This window comes from Globicephala melas, chromosome 13 (genome assembly GCF_963455315.2).
Source record: "Globicephala melas chromosome 13, mGloMel1.2, whole genome shotgun sequence".
In the NCBI taxonomy this organism is placed as follows: domain Eukaryota; kingdom Metazoa; phylum Chordata; class Mammalia; order Artiodactyla; family Delphinidae; genus Globicephala; species Globicephala melas.
The window spans coordinates 71,063,510-71,086,392 of NC_083326.1; the positions used below are offsets into that span (position 1 = coordinate 71,063,510).

General features: G+C 49.7%; 1 protein-coding gene across 5 annotated transcripts in view; it reads right to left on the reverse strand.

Annotated features, from left to right (window-relative positions):
• Nucleotides 1-22,883, reverse strand: part of SGSM1 (small G protein signaling modulator 1) — a 77,865-nt gene that overhangs the window by 25,701 nt on the left and 29,281 nt on the right. For 4 of the 5 annotated variants that reach the window (XM_060311150.1, XM_060311152.1, XM_060311151.1 and 1 more), the window contains 10 exons: nt 21,118-21,185; nt 20,722-20,867; nt 20,458-20,589; nt 19,046-19,170; nt 14,329-14,396; nt 12,998-13,161; nt 12,677-12,809; nt 5,917-6,046; nt 3,372-3,436; nt 1,350-1,495 (listed from right to left, as the gene is read on the reverse strand). In XM_060311150.1, the coding sequence (XP_060167133.1) occupies nt 1,350-1,495; nt 3,372-3,436; nt 5,917-6,046; nt 12,677-12,809; nt 12,998-13,161; nt 14,329-14,396; nt 19,046-19,170; nt 20,458-20,589; nt 20,722-20,867; nt 21,118-21,185 (1,177 nt within the window). The remainder of the gene's footprint in view (nt 1-1,349; nt 1,496-3,371; nt 3,437-5,916; nt 6,047-12,676; nt 12,810-12,997; nt 13,162-14,328; nt 14,397-19,045; nt 19,171-20,457; nt 20,590-20,721; nt 20,868-21,117; nt 21,186-22,883) is intronic. The other variant, XM_060311149.1, reaches the window with a different exon arrangement.

The following is a 22,883-nucleotide window of genomic DNA, read 5'->3' on the forward strand; positions in this document are numbered from 1 at the left end:
ATAGTTTACTTAGAGATCTGAAAGATGCCTTTGATATAAAAGTAAGTTGGTCACTTAAAATATGTTACCTCATTAAAAAAATGAGTTTCAGTTTTATCTATATAGACGTACCTGTGGATGTATAAGTACGGGAAATGTATAACAGGGTCTACACCAAACTGATACTATTCATTAATTCAGGGGATCAGAACTAGGGGGGTGCAGCAGAGAGATCATATTTAAAAACTTAAAAAAAATTCTGTACACCTGTGTTCTGCATTCTTTGAATCGTTACAGTAAGAAGGCATTCCTCCTGTAACTTAGAAAAACAACTATTTCTGGCAAAAAAAGAAAACCACCCTTCTGCTTGTCCAGGTTTGGGAATCAGTTTGTTTTTCCCACTGAGTCTCCTGGCATCCCCAGATTAATACACAGAATAGCACCTTCCCCCAACGTGGGGAAGCCAGGCTGAGCCAGGTGCTCACCAGCTTGGCGCTCCCCAGGGAGGAGGGATGCAGCTGACGGAGCCACCGCATTTACCCAGCGTGGAGGAAATGGGTATCTCCTCTGAAAGCCTGCACTTGGCAGCAAACCAGTATTTCTTAGAGTGGATTCTGCCTTCCACCATAGGTGGTACTTTTCCAACGAAGGTCCCTGTGGCCACATACATTGGAAGGAACGTTCCATATGCTCTCCCACACTCCCCCAATTTCCTGAGCGTGACAAGCATATCAGCATAGCCAAGGCTCTGACAAGTCCTGCAGGATACAGAAAGCTGTTTAAGCTTGTTTCCCAAATTATTTCTCCATGAAACTCTTCTCACACATAAACATTTCCCTTCCAGGAATATTTGTACTCTAATAAGAAAATCTTAGAAATCTATCTCCAGGTGAAATAGCTAATGGTAGAATTCTCGAGCCCTAAGACAAAGATGAGAGAAAAGGGTTTCATGTAGTGGTGGGTTTCCTTGGTCCAGCTGCCTCCCTCTAACTTAGCTACTCTCATCATTCTAAGTAGCCAACTGGACTGTAAATTCTTCTGGCCGGGAAGTCACAGCACATCATACAGGACCAAGCATACAGCTGATGCTTAATAAATGCTTACTGGCTGACTCATTCTTTACTCCTTCCAGACAAACATATGTATTTTCCACCCTCCCTGATCCTCATCCCAATGGGCAGAAGCAGGCTGTGGGTGTTGGAACTCTCGAGGAGGGGACCTTCAATTTGTGTATGGAGAACCCAAGGATGTCACAACACCTGAGTCCCCACGCAGGTGCGTCTATTCCTCAGATGATAAGAAGTCCCCCCATAGTCTCTGTCCCCGCAAAGTCTCTGCCCCACGGCAGGCCGAGCCAGGCCAAGCCTTACTGTGCTGTCCTGCAGGTACTGCTCCCAGATCTCGGCCGTCAGCCCGTGTCCAGCATCGCAGGGCAAGTCCGGAGACACGATCATGTGATTGACCAGGGCTGACAGGTGGGTCCTCACAGTGGACAGGTGTCTGCAGTAGGCAAGCCCTACCAGGGAGGAAGGAAAAGTGTCATTGTCCACCATCCAACACCCCCTGGCTTGTCTCACGGAGTCTCCAAAGTACTGTCCTACCCGCAATCTGATTGAACCCTCATGACCAGCAAACTGTCATCATCCTCCTTTTCCAGATAAGGAAGGTGAGGCTCGGAGAGGCAAAGTCACTTGCTGGCTTAACTGCTTAACAGCCCTGTGACCCTGGGGAAGTCATGTCACCTTTCTCAGCCCCAGCACCTCCTCTGCTGGAAACCGAGGCATTTAATTCACAGGCTGGAGGCAGGAAGAGGCCAGTGACTCCACGGGCTTGCTGTGCCCTGGGGTGCCTCCAATCCATACCAAGAGAAAGAGAATGGGAGAGAGGGGATGACTCGTTCAAACTGCAGCGGGATAAAGAAGGCCCTGGCCAATCAGTAGCTGGGGAGATGCTGAGGGCACTGGTTTGCTTTCAAAGATGGCCCTGGCCCTTCGAGCAATTCCCACCAACTTGCCCCCCTTCATTTGCTCCACCCTGGGTGCCGGGTCCACAGGAAGCACTCAGCCGGTGCTGGCCTATGTGCGCTTTGACCATGCCCGTTCCTTCTGGCTACCGACCCCCAACTCATCCTCGAGTCCCAGAGAGGACCCTGGACCATCTGGAGCCTGAGGACTCACCCCTACCAACAACAGGGGTAATCATGATGATTACGATGAGGATGATATGATAGCTAACATTTACATAGCACACTCTGTTCCAGGGAGCTGTTCCCAGAGCTTACGTAACTTAGTTGATTCTCACTACAACCCTGTGAAGCAGGCACTCTTACTGCGCCCATCTTATAGGTGGGGAAACTGAGGCACAGTCTGCGTGCATCACTTGCCCAGGTCACGTTGCTAGGTGTTGAGCTGGGATTTGAATGCAGACTGTCTGGCTCCAGAACCTGGGCTCTCAACCATCATCAGGGAGGAGCCACACCATGTGATGACATCAAGACCCATCTCAACCCCCAACCCTTCTACCAGGAAGCTCTTCCATTGTGGTTCCATAAATACTCACCCAATGCCTTCTTCACACCAGGCCCTGCATTAGGCACTAGGGATGGTAGTAACAGAACAGGCAAAAACCTTGATCTTGGGGAGCTCATGCTTTCCCTGTTTCTCCAGGCCGATACGACCTGCACTGTTTTTTCGCAGGCCCCAGCAGGATATACTAACACTTCCCTAGAATCCCTGAAATACACACATTGTACCTTCCCCATCTAGGCTGTGAGACAGGGGAAATAAAACCTGCTAAGAATCAAAATAGCAGAGTGGAAAAAACAGAGGCTTTGCCACCAGGCAGGCCTGGGCTTGAGTCCCAGCTCTGTCGCTTATTAGCCGTGTAACCTTGGGCAAGTCACTTTGCCTCTCTGTGCCTCAGTTTCCTCATCTGTTAATTGGAAATAATCAGAGCACCTGTATTCCGAATTTAGTTTTTAAGTTTTGGGGAAGGGATCAGGCCATCTTACTCTTCTGCTCCTGCCTATAGGAGAAGGGGACTGACACTTACTGAGCACCGACTGCATGCAATGCCAGGTGCTAGGGGCTTTATACACGCTTTCCATTCAATCCTGAAAACAAACCCTCTAAGGTGGGCACTGGAGATGCAATGGTGATTAAACCAAACCCCTTCCAGCAAGTGTTCACTGCCTCCCCTTAGGACCAAGGGAGACATTTTATGCCCAATCTGTAAATGAGGAAATTGAGGCTAAGAAAGGTTAATGTAACTTCACCAAAACTAGACACCTAGGAACTAGGAGTCAGGCTCCTTCCCCTGATATTGATGGCATGCAGTAGGCACTGAATAAATGCTCCCTGGAGACCACAATGGCAAATAAGGCCAATACGCACATCCATAGAAAGCTCTGGAAAGAATCTGGTACTTCATATTGTCACAGAGAAGCTTCAAGGGAGCCCTGTAGGAAGGAAGGAAGGGAAAGAAAGACACTTAGTACAGATCCACACATAGCCCAGGTTTGCTGGAGAGGAGCATAACTCGTTATCTCTAGGGAGCAGATTACAACCAGCCAGTCAAGTAGACTGGGGGTGTTACTGTTTCTATCTACACAGCATCACTGCCCCTTCCTCTGCTATCAGCTTGGGAGTTACCTCCTCCCCAACTCTGTCCCTAAGGTTTGGGTAGAGCTGATTCTACCCAGTACGTGACTCAGCTTGGAGTCACAGTTATTGGGTCGGGGGTGGGGGGCAGTGTCACATGATCCAACCTGGGCCAATGAAAATCAGCCCTGGAACTTTTGTTGGAACTACTAGAAAACAGACACTCTTTTCTCTGCTTGAGTTCCTAAGCCAGTGGGATGTAGGGCAGCAGCTGCTGGGATCCGTTTTTACTACTGCACAGGAAGGGCCAGCTTGAGAATGAAACCATCATAGACACAAGCAGAGCCAAGAGCCAAAGAAACAGACATCCCTCTGTGGAGCATCTCGATCCAGCCATGCCTGAAGCCACCATACCTCTGGATGTCTCAGTTCTATCAAGAGATTTTCATTTGCACCAGTTTGAAGTGGGTTTCTTTCAGCAGCAGAAAGTGTTTTGACATCTTTTTATTTTTTGATTGGAGTATGGTTGCTTTTCAATGTTGTGTTAGCCTCCACTGCACAACAAAATGAATCAGCCATACATACACAGCCACATGTCCGACTTCTAAAGTGACCCCGCTGAACCAAAGTGGAGCCAGACTGCGATTCGGACTCTGGCTGACTGCAAAGGCGGTAATGCCTCAGAGCTTCTCCTTGCATGGGAATTTGCGGGGGTGGGGGTGGGGGAACTGTTTTGGCTGAAAGAAGGCCTCAGAATTGATGGAGAAAACAGGACTGCTGAAGGTAGCGTTGTGCATTCTTGGAGAAAACAGAGTGGAGGAATATTACACCCGTTAAAAACCCAGCGAGACTGGGAAGGAGGCATGGCTGAAGTCCTCCAGTTATGCACGTGGAGGCATTAAACATTAAAGTCACCCTCTTTGTGCCCTCAGGCTGGTGAGGCTTGGCTTCCTCGGGTTACATAAGGACAGCACCACACTGACAGCTGCCCCACAGTGGCCTTGGCCATCTGCAAGGTGGTGAGTTCCCTATCATTACAGACGTGGAAGCAGATACTATGAGAGGTACTAGGTTAGAGCAGCATTTGTCAATTGTCCATATGCACCATCATCACAGAATCACTTGGGGTTTCTCCAGCATGTGGATTCCTAGGTCCTGCACAGACCTACTCAGTCACGATCTCCAGTAAGTGGTCCAGGAAGCAGTACGTGATGCCCAAAGTGATTCTGATGCCTATGAAAATGTGAGAATCTCTGGTCATTTCAGTGCTTCTCGAGCTTAAAAGTACACACGCGATCTTGGGACCTTGTTAAATGCAGAATCAGCTTCAGTAGGTCTGGCGTGAAGGACAGAGAATCTGCTCGGGTGATGGTACTGCTGGCGCGGAGACCACACCCTGAAGGCCAGGAAGTAAGTATATGGCTTTATCTGATGCTGGCCCCCATTTACACGCCCATGACTGAAGACTGGACCGCCCACTGGGACAGAGGCCCAGCAAGGAAAAAGGAATTCCATTCTCCCAGGCCAGGCCAGGCGGGGTCAATGGGAAACCTGACCAGTCTCAGGAATGGGCTGCGTAGTTCCAAGGAGACAAAGCCCTGTGGGCAAGGAGAGAGGTGATCTGGGGATTTAACTTTATGCAATAAATTAAAAAGCGTCATTTATTGAACATCACCATGTGCCAGGTACACGTGCTGGCCACTTCAAACCAGTATGTGATTTGTCCTTACAACAGCTACATGACGTAAGCATTAGTATCCCCACTTGTTGGAAGAGCAAACTGAGGCATGTTTGGTTGTCATTAAGTAATATTTCCAGCTTCTGCCTTCCAGGAGTGTGGTAGGACACACTTCCTGGTCCCTTGTTGGTGGGGCCAATGAGGTGTGAGTGAAAATGTAAGTGCTGCACTCGGGCTGGAGCATTTAACCACTGGTTAAACCCCATCCAGAGCTCCATTTCCCTCAGTCACCGTGATTCGCAATGTTCAAGATGGTGGTGGCTCCATCTGCCGGGCCCTTTAATGTGGAGAAACCAGAGCCCCCAGCTGACCCAGGATAGACACACAGCATGAATATGCACGATGGACAATCCTTTATTGTAATAAGCCACTGAGATTTCAGGATTGTTTGTTACAGCGTCATAATCTTGTTTATGCTGACCGATATATGTAAGGAAGCTCCAACAGCTAGACTTCACATGGCTAGGATTTAACCCAGACATGGACGATTCTATAGCCTATGTTCACTCCTCTGAATACAAGGCAAGGCAAGAAATGGGCATCTGCAAATCTCTGGTAAATGCTTCCGTTCCCTCCAACCACAGTCCAAGCCCCTCATACCTCTCATGGTTGCAGCCATTGGTTGAGCCACCATCAGCCGAGCCACTCTGTGAACAGGAAGATTTCCGTGGGCTGGGTTGCCATAGGGATGGCAGGTTGCTCACGGAGACATCCATCAGGTCCTGGGGGACTGTGGTGGGTAGAAGGGGCAGAGGAAGAGCCATGGTTAAAAGCCTATGTGGGTCACAGAAACCTCACCCCAAAGCAAGCAGCTCACCCCTAGACCAGCACAGGGATAGGGAAAGACTCTGAATGTCACAGCAGGAGACAGCGACCCCAAACCAGGTCCTTGAGCCCATCCGAGCCAATGAAAGCCACCACCAAGATTTCGGGCCCCCAGCAGATGGGCAGAGCCGATGAAAGCTGAAGAGACAGAAGGAGAACAGACAGAAAGAGATCAGAGCCAAGGAAACAGGCCCAATCCCCGAGCAGGAGGCCAAGCCTCACCATGTTGTCATTCAGTTGTCCTCATAGGAGGCTGGCAGGAAGGAAGGGGAGCCTGCTGGGGACGTCTGGGGAAGGCTGATGGCCTCGAGTCCCCAGAGGTAGGTCTCATGGGGAGCTCCTGGTGGTGAGATGTAAGGAAGCCTGACTCAACAGGTGAGGCAGGCCACCCAACAGCAAGGGGACCCAGTGGAGTCCCCACTGATGAGGGTGCCTGCACTGTCCATGGTCCTGGGCCTGTAGCTGCTCTACCAAGAGAGCCTCAAATAGGTTGGCAACCCCCCAGAATCATGTTGAGGGGGCATGTTGAAAAGCCATATGCCTGTATCCCACCCCTGACCTACTGAATTAAAGTAGGTCCTACTATATGCAGGCTGGATCCTGGAGATACAGCCCTTGAGTCCGTGCTTCAAAAACAGTTTTGAGGTAGCAGCCACATTTGAGAACCAAGAGGGCACAAATGATCTCCTAACTCTTGGACACTGGTGGTTCCCGATCAATTGCTCCCAAGGATATAGCACTTATAGTTTCCCTTACTGTCTTCTTTCCCAGGTCCATGGAAACCTCAGCATCTGCAATGCTGCAGAACAAACACACCGGTGACCCAGGCATTAGAATTTCTACAGTTAATTTCCTGGTCTCTTGGTGCAAAAAAGTTGTTTTCTCTGGGACAGGGCTTGGTAAATATTTTCTGTAAAGGGCCAGGTAGAAAATATTTTAGGGTTTGCAAGCCACTATCATAACCACTTGACTCTGCTGCTGTAATGCAAAAGCAGCCAAAAACAAAAGGCAAACAAATGAGCACGGCTATGTTCTAATAAAACTTCCTTTGTGGACACTACAATGTGAATTTCATATCATTTTCACGTGTCACAAAATATTATTCTTCTTTTGATTTTTTTTCGATTTTAAAAAATGTAAACACCATTCTTAGTTCATGAGCTATACAGAATGAGACTGGATTTGGCTCGTGGGCCATAGTCTGCCAAACCCTGCTTTAGGAAATTAAGAGGGGTACTCATTTGCCCCATGAGCCATGCCTCCTCAAGGATGACTGGTAATACCTGGCCTCTTCCCTTGGGCTCTAAGGAGAGGGGGAGCTGTGGATCTGGCCCCCCTAGTCGCCACAGATCCGTAGCTGACAGCGTCTGCCCCCACCCACTGACAGAATAGAAAGCTGCCTACAGAATGAGGTTCTTGAGGCCACCAAAAGTGGCTTGTTGCCCTACTCCTCCCCATAGACTCACCAATGAGCTGGACGAGAAAGACCAGTAGGCCCCTGTAAAATGTTCTAGAAAAAGTCCCAGTTCTCAGCACTTATCAGTTTCACGCAGATGTGGCAAGCATGCCTCCACCCCCAGCCTCTCACACCTTGCAGACATCATCAATGGATCCCTCTGCTACAGAACCCTCAACACTCCAAGCTGCGTCCTGCAGCACGGAGGTAGGACAGTGTGAGGGCATCAATATTTCTCCTGCCTCCACCTCCCCCGGGACCAAGACTCAAATGACAACATGGCAGAGGTGGCTGGCACCCAGCCCCAGGGGTGGGGAGAGCCCAGACATTACTGGGGGGCTGCGGCTTCTGGCTTGATGTGGGGAGGGTGGTGTCCCATGTGGTCTGCGCCCACCGACTGCCCCTGGCCACCACTAACGCGGACCGTCCCGCAGGAACCACCATCCAGGCAGGGCCCACGGAGACAGGGGAAGTGCCACCCACAGCACTGGAAGCAACTTAAGAGGCAAAATAAAAAGCCCTGGTGAAATGGAAGGTCTGCGGTGACAGGAACACTGAAAAGGCGAGAAGAACCAATTCCCTGAGGCTTGAAACCTTCCCCTGTCCTGTTCCACTTAGTTCCCATGGATTGTGTTTGATCAGAGGAAGAAAGAATGCTGTTACCTATAAAGTGCCTACTCTGTGCTCGGTGCACATCCCCTACTATATGCAGGGGATTGCCTTATCCCTAACGACCCTGTAAGGGATGCATTTTTTTTTTCCTATTTTGCAGAAGAGAAAAGTGAGGCTCAGAATGGTAACATAACTTACTCAAAGCCTCACCTTTTTGACTAAAGTCCCCCCTTCTCTTCCCACTAAGAAGAGCTGTCACTTCCCGAGCTCAAGTCCTATCATTATCCCCTTTTACAGATTAGAAGACTGAGGCACAGAGAGTTCAAGCAGCATGCCCAAGACTACTCAGCTAATAAGTGGTGGAGCCGGGATTCCAACCTAGAGGATCAGACCCCGAGATCCTATTCATACTCTCAGCTGTTTTCCTACTGGCTGTTGTCTCCCCAAACCATCCTTGCCCTAGACCAGCGGTTCTCAACTGGGGTGATGTTGGCCTCCCAAGGGACACTTGGTGATGTCTGGAGACATTCTGTCCGTGACTTGGGAGTTAGCTAGATGTTACTAGCATCTAGTGGGCAGGGATGCTGCTCAACATCCTATATAACATATAAGACTCTTCCCTCCTCCACCCACAAACAGTTATTCAGCCCAAAATGTCAACAGTGCCAAGGCTGAGAAACCCTGCACTGGGCAGGTGCTGTCCAATGTGAGGTACAAGCATAATTTAAAATTTCCTAGTAGCCACACTAAAAGGGTAAGAAGAAACAGATGAAGTCAATCAGCAATATGTGCTGTTTAACCCAATAAGCTCCAAACGTTATCTTTTTTTGTTTTTTGGCCGCATGGCGTGGCACGTGGGATCTTAGTTGCCCGACCATTGTTGACCAGGGATCGAACTCGCACCCCCTGCAGTGGAAGTGCAGAGTCTTAACCACTGGACCGCCAGGGAAGTCCCACCAAATGTTATCATTTTCACACAGAATCAATATAAAATAATTAATGAGATATTTTACATTCTTTTTCTTGGTACAAAATCTTCAAAATCCAGTGTGCATCGTACACTTACAATTTGGACTAGCCCCATTTCAAGTGCTCAGGACCATATGCGGCTCACACCTCCCATACCAGACAGTACAGAGACTGTCTTGGCGACAGAGGGGTCTGGAAATGCCCTTCTCTGACTGTGAACCCACCTAAATGCTTGAGAACTTGTCTTTGCCTCCTCTGTGCACCAGAAGCAGGCACAGAACCAGGTGGTGGAGACAGGGGTGAGAAGACACGGAAAGGGAGTTTAGAACCATCTGTGGCCACATCTTTCCTCCCACAGGGGAAAACTCTTCTCTTATCATTTAAGGCAGGCATCTGTATACTTTTTCTGCAAAAGGCCAGCCAGTAAATATTTTTGGCTTTGTGGGCCATGTGGTCTCTGCCCCAACTAGTCAACTCTGCGGCTGTGGCTTTTCAAGCAGCCACAGACCATATGTAAATGGATGGGTGTGGCCGTGTTCCAATAAAACTTTATTTACAAAAACAAGCAGTGGGCTGAATTTGGCCCACAAGAAGGGGTTTGCTGATTTCAGATTTAGGCACTTCCTCAGAAAGAACTTTACAGACCTTACAGATGAAAATCATAACATGACTGTTTTGTAAACTCTGTGACGCTCAGGGTCCTGAGAAAATCAACCAAGCATGGGGGTCACCATTTCCATGTGGGCTGAACCTGACCTTGAGGATGAAGGGAGTGAAACCACAATGCCCTCCCCTACCCTCCCATCAAAACAATCTGCATGGAGTGGATGTAAGAAGCACAAGCTCTGGAGCCAGACCATGTGGGTTCAAATGCCAGCCATGCCAAGGATTAGCTGGGCAATCCTGGACCAGTTTTTTAACCTTTCTGTGCCTCAGTTTCCTCCTTTGAACAAGGGGGGATGGTGATGACAGTGGTACCTGCCTTGGAGGGCTGTGGTGAGGATTAAGTGAATTAAGACATGGAGAGAGCACAGAAGTGGGCTCAGCACACAGTGTCACTTAGTACATGAGACCCACCGTTGCTCACAGGGCATCTGCCATATTAGGTGTGTGATGTATCATTGAGCTGACTTCTAAGAATATGATCCCGGGTGGGGACTGCTGTTATCCCAGTTCTACAGATGAGGAAATGAGGCCTGGAGAGGGCCAGTCACTTGGCCACATTGCAGTGGCAGACTTGAAAGTAGTAATGTGTTCTTTTCTCTAAACCAGCAGTTCTCATCCGGGGGCAATTGGGCCCCCAGAGGACACTTAGCAGTGTCTGGAGACATTTCTGGTTGTCACAACGTGGTGCTGGCGGTGGGGGCGGATTTACTACTCGGCACCTAGTGAGTGGAGACCAGGCATGCTGCTCAACACCCTACAGTGCACAGGACAGCCCCCAACCACAAAGAATTACTCCAGCCGAAATGTCAGTGGTGCTAAGATTGAGAAGCCCTGTTCGAAATACACTGTCTTGGTTGGGGTTTCCTTGAAGGCAGACAAGGATTCAAGTGCAAGTTGGGAGATGTTCCCAAGAAGCACAGGTAGGGGACAAGTGAAAGGACACAGGAGGGGAAGGGTGAAGAGGGTAACAAGCTGGTCACTGCATCAGTTACCATCATGGGCACCTGGCGCTTGATCTCGTGGGGGGCCTCCAGGACATGTGCAGACACACATTTCGGAGTGTTCTCACCTGAGGGGTGAGGAAGCTGGGGCATTTATACACCAGCTCCTACCGGACACTGGCGGAGGGCTGCTCCAGGGAGGCACTGATTGTAATCCACCCCACCCACCCACCCGGGCAGAAGGAACCCCGGTGGCTGGAGACACTAAGGCTGGCAGCTGGCAGTGGAGCTGCCTGCACAGAGGGTGTGGGTGGGTGCAGCTAGCATCTGTTGCCCTGGCACGTGCAGGGCCACAACAGGCTAACGTGGATATTCCCCAAATAAGTAAGACGTTCAGCACCCAGCCTGGCTCCCAGCAAGAGCCTACAAATTGTTTGTTGGATGAGGCCCTGTGGAGAGAGCTGCCTGGGAAGGCAGCCACAGGGCACTGGCCTCTCTGATAAATCAGCTCTCTGTGGGGGGCGGAGGGGGGCGGGGGCGTGCGCCATGTGAGCCATAGTACCGCAGAGAGGCTAGGATGGCTTCAGCCCCTGATCCTGGGCAGGAACGGATATGGCAATACACGTCAGGACGCTCCATGGCTCTTAAAGACACAGGAACATGAGGCTTTGCTCCTAACTGAATACACGTGAAAACACAGGCTAACCCAAGCAACATAAGACCTTACCACCAAGCCTGCCCCCGTCCCAGCTCCGACAGCAGTGGACGTGAACTGGAGCGTTAAGCAGCCTGGCACGATTAGTCCAACCTAGCCAGGGAGGGTGTCTGCTTTCAAAAGAGCCTCTCACTGCCCAGCGTGGTCACTTAAGCAAAGGGAATCTCAGAGCCATTATCCATCAAATGGGAACAGGGCTGCAGAGGGTTAAATATTTAAAATAAGGTTTATAGAAAGAGCCTATAACTTATTATTGATTTGTTTAACAGACATCCACACAGTGCTTAACAAATGTCAGGCCTCCTTCTGAGAACTTTTCAAATATTAATTCATTTCATCGTCACCACAGCCCTCTGGTAATGAAGATCTTCATAGCAACAGTTCCCATTCACTAAGCATCTACTTCATGGCAGTCACCATGCAAACTGTAGGACACATGTTTTAATCTTGTGTGCCAGTGCCCAGGGCTTCCCTTCCCCTCTGCTGGCTTTTATTTATTTATTTGTTTGTTTATTTATTTATGGCCGCGCTGCGCGGCTTGCTTGATCTTAGTTCCCCGACTAGGGATTGAACCTGCGCCCTCAGCAGTGAAAATGCAGAGTCCTAACCACTGGACCACCAGGAAATTTCCCCCCTCTGCTGTCTTGACAACCATTTATTGAGGGCCTACTGTATGCGAGGCCTCATTCTATGGGCATTACATTGACCAGCTTATTATCTCATTGAATCCTTACAACAATACATTGAAGTAAAATAATAATAACAACATAATAGCATGTGAATGTTCTTTCTGTGCCAAGTGCTTTATCTCATTTGATCCTCGCAAGAGTCCCATGAAATAGGTGCTATGAATAGGTCCCCATTTTACAGATGAGGAAACCAAGGCACAGAGGGGTGAAGTGACTTGCCCAAGTGCAACCAGGATTCCAGAGCCCATATCACTGCTGCTACCCCATGCCACCTTGTGCCCATGGACATCTTTATTAGCTAAGTAGAGAGTGCTTATTTGTTTTCATTTGGGGAAAATCAAGGCTGCCAAGACCCCAACTTCCTGATTCCAGGTCCCCCTGCTGGCCCCAGAATCCACATCTCTTGTCCTCTAGTTCCACATGGCTGAAGTCAACTTCAGCACCAGCTAACAGGTGGATCCCTGGGCCCAGGGCCAGGGCAGCTTACCGAATTCGGACTGCATGCCAGGGTAGATGATCCTGAACACGTAATCCGTGGCCTCCTCATCTTCCTTGTCTGAAGACGTGGACTCGGACGAACCCTGAGGGCTTCGCTTGCGCAGTCTGGGAAATACTTTGCCCTGAAAGAACAAATCCCAGTGCGTGGTCCCTGGGACTCACCTGTCTCCACAACCTGCACAGCCCGAGGGTCTCTGCGGGGCATGCAAGAGCCTATGCAGCCACATAAGGGCCCATGGGCAAGAACAGCCAGCCACTCCCCATGGCTTACCCCTACCCCAGCCTCCCTGGGGCTCCCACGATCACTCACCTTCCCCCGCTGAGACCAGAGTGGCGGGTCCAGCTGCCCGTGAGGGAGGAGCCCATTCTCCAGGCACGAGAGGAACTGCAGGAGGTGACCTCCCTTGGGGAAGCGGAAGGGCGGCCTCTGGATCCCGTCCTGGCTGACCAACACCACTGTCCCACCGCTGTCCACTGCCACCGCGACCCGGCCAGAGGAGACCCAGCAGGAAGTCACTATGAGACATGGTGATGGGCCCCCGCCCAGGCATGCCCAGCCAGACCCAGCGGTCCTGCTCTAAGGCTCTGGGAAAGGTCTGGGAAGAAGCTCAGGGGCAGCTGTCACCTCCTCTGAGTCCCCCTCATCCCACCCACCAAGGTCATCAACTGGGGAACTACAGGACAAGGTCAAGAAGAAGGTGCTTGGCCTCCCTGCATTCACCCACCAAAGGAAAAAGGTACCCCCAAACACCCTATGCCCCTCAAACACACTCTACAAATTGACCTGACCTATTTTTGTATGGAGGCTTTCAGACAGACCCATTTTTAGGGCAGTAATTGACTCTTTTTTTTTTTTAATTTATTTATGTATTCATTTATTTTAGTAATTGACTCTTGCTAGCATGTATTAAGCATTTACTGTATACATGCATAGCACGTTAAAGGCACTGTCTTATTGTAATATTCAAAAGAGCACTATGAGGCATATCTATTACTGCCTATTTTGCATATGATAAAACTGAGGCTCAGAGAGGTTATGTAACTTGCCCAAGGTCACACAGCTGGTGAGTGGCAGGACCTGGATCTGAACCCACGTCTGTCTCATTAAATAATTTAAATCACTGTGTTTTGTGTCTTGGTGATGTACAGATTCCTTTCTTAATAAAGCAAGATGGCCCTCTGCTTGTTCAGAATATACCTTCCTTGAGCTGTAAAGGAGAACTCTAGCTATAAATCTTTGATTTTCAGAACACTGACTTTGGAGGGACAAAGGCCTGGGTTTGAGACCAGACTGGGGAGCTTAGGAAGTATATCAACGTGCCACGCTGCTTCCTCACCTCTAAAATGGGAATGATGGAGCCCCTACCGCTGGGTTGTTGCAACGATTAGATAACAAGCATGTGAATAGTGAGAACTGTGCCTGATACATGGGTTTAATGCTGAGCCCTTAACAAATGCCATTTGATCCTCACAGCAACCCCATGAACAGACGCTGTTATGATTTCCATTTTACAGATGGGGAAACCGAGGCTCAGAGAGGTGAAGTCACTTGTCTGAGGTTGCACAGGTAATAAGTGGGTGGGGCAGGCAGGGGGTCCAGGAGGAACACACCCCAGCCCCATGCTCACCCTCAGTCCCTACCTTGCTGGTGGCAATGCAGGTAGACAATCTCCTCCAGGCGGATGGTCATGGCATAGTCCCAGTAGACGCTAGAAGGGGAGAGAGGGTCAAGCTTGCATGATGTCTGCCCAACTCGCCATGGGGAAGCCCAATCCATGGGCTCCTCCACCCTCCTCACCAGGACCACCTATCCCCAACATCCATGTCCCAGTCTTCCCAGACTCTATCTCCCCTTCTTCTGGTTCCAGTACCCCAATTTTCCAAGGAATCCCCCCTACACACACATTTCTTTAACCCCAGTCCATGTGGCTAAGGCTGATCTCTCCTACCCTCCCCCACCTCAAGGACTCCAGGAATGGGCACCTGACCCTGGTGTCTTGGCCACTCAGTATATGACACTGTTCCAGCCACTGTGAGTGGTTCACAGATTGCCCCATGATGCAAGCAGAGCCAATGAGACTCAATTATTGGATTTATGTTAGAAATCTCTGGGAAGGAGATGCTCCTTTCTGCTAGGAGAGTAGTGGTTAGGAGATAGAACTCTGGAGATGTAGAGGGCCATGGCAAGAAAAAGCCTGCCTGTGAATGCAGTCAACAGTTGGGAAAGTAGAGCCAAGAGATGGAAAGAGTTCAGGTCCTCATTTGAGTCCCTGGATCCAGCCATGCCTGAAGCCACCACCCTGGATTTTTCAGTTCATGTGAGCCAATGATTAAGGCAGTTTGAGTTTGGTTTTCTGTCACCAGCATCTAAGATAAGAGTATTGACCAACTCCAGGCCACCATGTGGTTAGAACAGCCACTCAACAGCCTTAACTGCACAGGTCTCAGCAGGGTGACTTGAAGGCTTCCATGAATCTCATTTTCCTCCTCTATAAAACGGGGCTCATAATAATATCTACTGCATCGTGTTGCTGTGAGGATTAAATGGAATCACATATTTGAAGGGCTTAACACAGTGGTGATGCATGAAAAGGTACTTGGTGAACAGTCCCTGTGATGATTTACTTAAGGTTTTCCATTTCCAGCTCAATGCCTACTGCTGTCTTGAAACAGATTGCCCTTCCCCTCAGAACACAGTGGACAGTGGGGGCCACAGGAGTGCACTGTTCAAGTTTCCTTCAGATCTTGCTGTGGGGAGCAGAGCTGACCAACCAACAGCTTCAGAGGCCGCCCCTGTGGATCCACCACATCTGTGCTAAGGTCATGCTTCACTTGAGCTGCTTTTAGTCAGGACTGAGCACGTGGGGGTGACAGTGTAGGTCTATTCTTGTGGGCTGGGAGACTCCTCCAATGGTCAACTTTAGCCCAGGGATTCCCTACTGATCTGGCCAAATGTTCTTAGAACTGCACTGTGTCCGAGATTCTTCTGGGCCAGTCTTCCTTCCTTTCCCCATCCCTTCCCAGTAATGAGAACAGCTTCTCGGTCTGCCCGCCTCGTCCTGCTCCTCACTTTGATCCTTTGCAGGTTCTTCCCCCATTACATCTCTTCTGCACGTCTACTCCTGTCTTGGTGTCTGCTTCTTGGAGGACACTAACACAGGCGTCAAGGTCAGGCAGGGTTTAAATCCCACTCCTGCCACCTACGTGGAGCCAGTCTTTCCCCGTCTCTGGGCCTCAGTTTCCTCTGATGTGAAGCAAGGAAGTTGGAATATATGCTCTCCGAGGGTCCTTCCTGCACAGGTCTATACCAGAATCAGTCTCGCCAGGATCCATGGAGTGACTGTCCTTGGACGATGGTCAAGTATACAAGCGTTTTTCTGAGAAGCAGCCTCTTCCGAGCCCCTCACAAGGCGAGTCTCAGTGAGGAGTTCCTTCCCAGGGCTTCCACACCAGGCCCATCACACAGGGCTGCAATTGCCTGTTTTCTCCTCTGTCTCTCCAAGAGGTGCTGTGGGGGCCACAGGAGTGCCCCCAGTTCCTGGAGAGGGACTGGGCTTTTTGTTCACTTCTGCAAAATGCTTAAAGAATGTTCATAATGAATGGTAAATGCTGGATCCTGGAATGCCCAGGAAACAAGGCAACTCTCCAATTACCACCAGACACCAGCAAGGAGGATCTCTGTGGCCACAGGTCCTTTGGATCCACCTAAATTAACACCAACAAACCCCATGACCGGGATGCCTTTCCAGCTGCCAGGCTTCCTGCTAAGGGCTTTATATGCATTTTCTTATTGACTCTTCCCTGTATGTCTCTTCAGAGGTTCCATTACCACATCCCCACTTTACAGATGAACAAACTGAGGCTCAGGGAGGTGAAGTTGATTATCCAACTGGGAAGGAACAAGAGTTGAGTTTCTGTTTTCGTTTTACATGTTCTAACGGCTTCTAGAGTGGAATTTCTGGGTCATATAGCAAGGGTATGTTATAAGAAACTTCCAAACTTGTTTGTAAAGTGGTTGGACCATCAGCAGTGTATGAGGGTTCCAGCTGTTCCACATGGCAGGGCTGAGATTTGAGCCAAGTCTGGGCTGACTCCAGAGACCAAATATCCACCTTTCTGGTGGTATTTCCCCTCAAACATCAGGAAACCCAGCTGGGGAGTCATGATCCTGGCTGTGTAAGAGGGAAGTCTGGCTGGGAAAAGAGGAAAGAGGTCCTGAACCTCCTCCTCCTTATCGTCATTGTCCCTTGATCCCCAGAGGGATGCTGGAGCCCCTGGGTTCCCCCCTTTCCCATGCCAACATGCACATTTCTGACCCCTGGCTGTTTTTATTCCAGTGAACCTCAGTTCCAGGCAAGGATAACAAGATAGATGGGGGTTCAGAGCCCAGGGCTGGGGAAGTTCCCAACCCCATTAGCAGTGACCTTTGACGTGCAGATTCAGCTGGAACTAAATATTGAAGCACTTATGATATGCCTGTCCACAGAGGAAAAGATGATGCAGAAACAGGCAGAAACAGAGTCCCCGATGATTTGAGCTGGAGGGAAGGTGCTTGGCAACCATTTGGTCCAATGTCTTTCCCAAAACATTAACATCAAAAGTTTCCTGCCCACACAATCCTGGGCTTAGGTCCAACCAACAAACAGAGTCCTTGTGTTGTTGAAAGCTTTGATGTTTGGTGGAAGACACGTCAATGTTTAGGAACCCCTGCAGACCCTTGGGGAACCCTTCATGTTTTGGAGAGCTCATCCTGTCCACCCACCTCATTTGATAGGAGAGGGAAGCTGAGGCCCAGAAAGGGGGAGTGATGTACCCCAGGTCATCCAGTGAGGTGAGGACCGAGCAAGGACTTGTTCCCATCACATCCATTTATTCATTGCTTATTCGTTGTCTCCTTCAGTACAATGTAAATACAGTGTAAGCTCTGAAAGATCGATTTTCCTCTCCTTTTACGCATCTGTTCTCTCTCTTGGACCAAGCACAGTGTCTAGCACACGGTAGGTACTCAGTTAACATTTGATGAATGAATCCAGGTCCCCTGACTTCCCTGCTTTGCTTCACAATTATTTGATATCTAAAGGGCGAGACAGTCGGAACACAAGTCGTAACAGATTTATTATGATTTTGTAAATGCTAAGAAGGAGATTCAGGGGACCTCCGTGGGACCTGAACTCAGCTGGGAGGTCAGGGAAGGCCTGATACAGAGATTTCCGATGAACAAGCTGATATAAGGTTCAAGGGCAAGAGCATTTCCTCGGCTCCCACACTGCTCCTCCCAGAAGGTGTTGCCATCAGAAACTCAGGAGTCTGGCTGGAGCTGAATTACGTGGCCCAGCTGAGGACTGACTGCACCTCCCAATGACCGTCTCTGAGGACAGACGGTAACCCTTGCCCAGGAAGTGATCAGCTTAGAGAATGATATTAATCACACCAAAGCCTGGCGTTAATCGCACCGAGGCTTAACACTACACAGAATACAGTGATAGTGCTCTGGTCACGGCTCTTGGAAAGAGTTCTTCTTTTTTATATATAAATATATATATTTATACTTACAAATATGTATATATATTTATAGATGAAATCCTATAATTTCATGATGTTTGTTTGCTACTGCAGGACAATATGAAAGGCAGAGGGGATGATGGGATGGCTGTTAGGGCTGCATCATGGGTACCTGAGTTCTATTTTTATGTTAGAAATTCCTCATAATCAAAAGTTTTGAAGAAATCGAGAACATGTATAATAATAATAATAGAGCCCGATGGTGGGCTCAGAGCAGCAAAACCCATCATCCCTCCTCCCCACCGGCAGCCAAGACTCCCCCAGCTGAAATCACCGGGCGGGCTGCACCTCTGCATGGCGGCTTCCCTGTGTTTTTCCTAAACTTTCCCTAATTGCGCTGGAACACAGGGGATCGCAGGCAGGGAATCCCTGGTCCCCGGGTCTCTTTGAAGTGTGACTCCAAGGCCTTTGCTGGGTCTTATAACTCGCAGGGTATTACAGGAGATACAGACCTGGACCAGATGCTCACAACCAACACCTCTGGCCTTCCTTTTGCATTGAGTGATGGGTAAGGTGGCAGGAGACTGGGGAGTATTTGCCATTTGCGGGCTTACGAGATCTTTGTTACGATTTCTCTCTCCGGGTGGTGTTTGCCCAGGGCACTGCCTAATACCTATATCCTAAGATTCTTCCAGTCAGTTCCCAGATCCTCCTGAGTTACCCACAAGGCCACAGCTGCAGGGAGGCTGGACCAAGTGGCCATACCAACCAGACGGAGCAGGGGCAGAGGCGGGGCACAAGGGACAGGGCACAAACATCCCTGCGCCGAGGGGAAGGGAGGCTCCCAGCACCCTACCTCTTCTCGTAGTCCAGGTCCCCCACAGACCCGTTCATCAGCTGGTTGGGCGTCCACTTCAAGGTCATGACGTCAGCTGTCTGGTGCAGGGACAGATACCCCGGCACAGCCTCCATGTCATCCCTCTGCAGAGACAGCAGGACTCAGGCCTGATCATAGCGCTGGCATCACAGTGGACACGGGCCCTGGCCCATGTGACTCAAGGGCACACAACCAGAACCAAGAGGTTGGCTCATTCCCTCCACGGCCATGTCCATCTGGAAGACCCCGAGCCTCCCTCCAGATGGCTGTGCTAAGCCAACCACCACGACGGGTTTGGTTCTACGGAGTCCAGCTGTGAAGGCCGCCCACCCCACCCTTTCATGTGGCTCAGGAGCCCTGATGCAAGGGTGGAGTCGGGGGGGAATCTTTAGAACCAGGAAGGGGGCTCTGTCCTCTCAATAACACCCTTTCCAAAACGGAAGGCATGTATCTGCCATCACTGTGCCCAGTCTTAAGGGAGAAAGAGATGGCAGCCGAGTTCTGTTCCACAGATATCGCCCAGAACGCCCTCCCCAAATACCCTCTCCATACTCCCCGCCCGGGAGCCCCATCCTCTGCCTTCCCAATATGCCTGCAGGGCTTCTCACCTGCTCTGCTCTATCCCAAGTGGGGTTTGGCAGAGGGGGCTGTCTCCAAGCCTCACACATGAGAGGCAGCCCTCCTCCCCCCAGATTCACCCCACAACATGTGGAGACAGACAACTAACATTTACTGAGCACCGAGGGTGTACCGAGCACGGCTCCACTCCATAAATATCTCAACCACACATGCCAGCAACCCCGGGAGGAAGCATCTTTGCCGTATTTCATCGATTCTAAGATACACAATTTTTTTTCACATTTTAGTGCACCTGAAACGGTGCATAGCAGGTTCAGTACAAATGAGTGAACTAAATGAGTGAGTGATTACAACAGAGAATGATAGATAGACAGCTGGCTGGACAGATGGATGGACAGATGAACTGGAAAACAAATGGACAAGTGCAGACATGGATTGATGATGGGTAGATGGATGGATTAATAGATGAATATAATTATGGGTGGATGGATGGAGGTAACGATGGGTAGATGGCCGTATGGACGTAATGATGGGTAGATGGATGGATGAATGAATGGGTGGTTGGGTGGATATAAATACAGGCCGATGGATAAAGAAATAGTGATGGATGCATGGATAGAGTGATGGGTGAATACAGAGACTGGAAGAGAGGAGACTGGCTGGGTGGGTGGAGACTTTGACAGATGGATGAATAGATGGGTGAATGGGTGGATGGATGGATAGATGAGCAACCAGGAGCCAGAGGGAACTCCTCCTCTACAACCTGGAGCCAGACCCCCAGTGGAAGAACTGGGCCCAAGATGAACTCTCACCGGCTGAACCAGAACGTTGTTCTTGCCATAGAGCAGGGTGGCCCGGGAGTTCTGGTGCAGGGACTCTACGTAGTCACGGGCGGAGAGGGACGGCCGGTCATCCATGCTGCTGCTCGAATGCCTTTTCTGGATCTGGCAATGTGCGGGGAGGTGGCAGATGAGGTCTGGAGTGACCACCAAGGCCCCGGTCCACTCCCCACCTCCACACCAAGTCCAGAACTCAGCCAGACTCCCTCCCAGTGCCCCACCGTCCACCCCACTCACGCAGAGGGCCGGACGCTTGGTGGGCGAGTCCTGTCGCAGGTGCAAGCTGTGGATGCGGTGCCTCTGGACAAGCTCGTCAGCTGAGGGGTCCGTCCAGAAGTGATCGGAGGTCTTCATCTTGGTGTACTCCAGGGCGCAGGGTCCTACTGTGGAGCAGACAGGGGCTGGGAAGCCACCTCCCTGGAAAGTCCTCCCTCCCTTCTACGCCCAGATGGACCACTTATTTAACCGCCTCTCCCCTCCAGGCAGCTAGCATGACCCAGGGTCCTGCTGAAGAGAAACCAGCACAAGACCCTGAAAGCAAGAGGCTGGAGGGAGGCGAGAGAGGCCCTTAGGAGGTGCCCCCGGAGCTGAGACCAGAGATCCAGAGGAAGCTCAGAGCACTGGACCACTTACCCAACAAAGATGCAAGGATGGGGCCATCCACGGGGTCCATCAGGAGGGCTTCCTTCTCGTAATACTTACTAGCAAGAGAGGAAAGGACATGCAGGGTTGTATGGTGACCAGCGGAGGGTGCACAATCAACTACAACCTGAAGGTTAAGAGCAGACTGGGTTCAATGCCTCTCTGGTCACCCAGTACCTCTGTGAGCCTCAGCTGCCCCATCTGTAAAATGGGGATAATAATAATATGTCTCATAGGGCTGCCAAAGGACGTTTGAGAGAGACAACAGATGTAAGGCACTTAACACAGTGCTTGGCTATAACAGCTTAATACATGGCTTATTAATAATACATTATTATTAATAATGAGAGTAACAGAAAAAATCATTAGAAGGCTGCCGAGGCCTGGCTGTTCTGTCTGCTTCTCTTGCATCTTCCATTTCAAACATGAAGTCACTTAGAGGCTCAGATGATGTCTGCCCTTCCAATATTATTGAGGCAAACATAGGCTTTTTAGCTGTGGTGTGTCCTCAAAAGCTGTAATAATAGGCCTTCCTGTCTGGAAAACTAAAGCAGATGACGCTGGCCTGACACGCTCAAAAATGCCTCCGGCCTCTGACTCTCCAAAATAACATGCAATGGTGTCAATACGTTCGTGCTGAGTGTTTTGTTTTTTGAGTTGTTGTGCACTGGTTTCTAATTCTTTGCAAACTCATACAATCTAGAAACTAACAGAACTTCAGAATTGGAAAGGACCTTGTTCTGACCTCCTGAGGGATCTCAGGCCCAGAGAAGGTAAGTGACTTGCTGGAGGGCACACAGCAGGTGGATGCAGGCTACACCCAGCAAGCTTAGCTCTTCTTCCCTTCCTACAACAGGGGGTGAAGAACACAGGATCTGGAGTCGGACTGAGTGGGAGCCCAGCTCGGCCACTCCCTCCCTCGCTGTGTGTCCCTGGGCAGGTGACTACCTTCTCTAAGCTGCGTTCGGTGCCCTCAGCTGTAAAGTGGGAAGAATGACAGAACTCACCCACTTGCGGATGCTGGGAGGAGCAAATGTCCAACTGCATGTATTAAGTCCCAACACCGTGAAGTTCTCACTAAATGTGGCAATATCATTGTAATTTTACCCCGAAGAAATCTTCAATCAACCATAAAATTGGCTGAGGCAGAATGACACATCCTGGACATGCTCAACATCAAGTTTATACATTTTGGTGTCAGATCTGAAGCTAATACTTTGAGACACTTTCCAGTCCACCACTCATATTCTATTCCAAAAATCAGCACAGTTATGTGATCGTAACCTGGAAATAATGCCTTAAAATAGGAGGTAGGTTGGGAGCAAGATGTGACTATATAGGGTAGCCCCACGGAGTTTCTTCCGGGTGATGGGTTTCTTTGGAACAGTTCTATAGCCTGAGTGTGGTGTTGGTTTTATGAAACTATGCATGTGTTAAAATTTCATAGAATTATATAGCAAAAAAAAAAAAAGAATGTACCAATACTGTTGGTTTAACAGTATTGCATCAATGGCAATTTCTTGGTTTTAAGACTCGTACTACAGTTATGTAGGATGTTAACACTGAGGGTAGGCAAGAACCCTCTGTACTACTGCTTCAATTCTGTGTGAACCTAAAATTCAAATTACAGTGTTAATGAAGAAATAGTAGGTTGGTATTGCTGCTCAAATAAATTACTAAATAAATATGACCAACGTTTTCAGCGGGAAAACACAAGGTCATATGCCAAAGGCAATTAACTACAGAGACCCTGGACC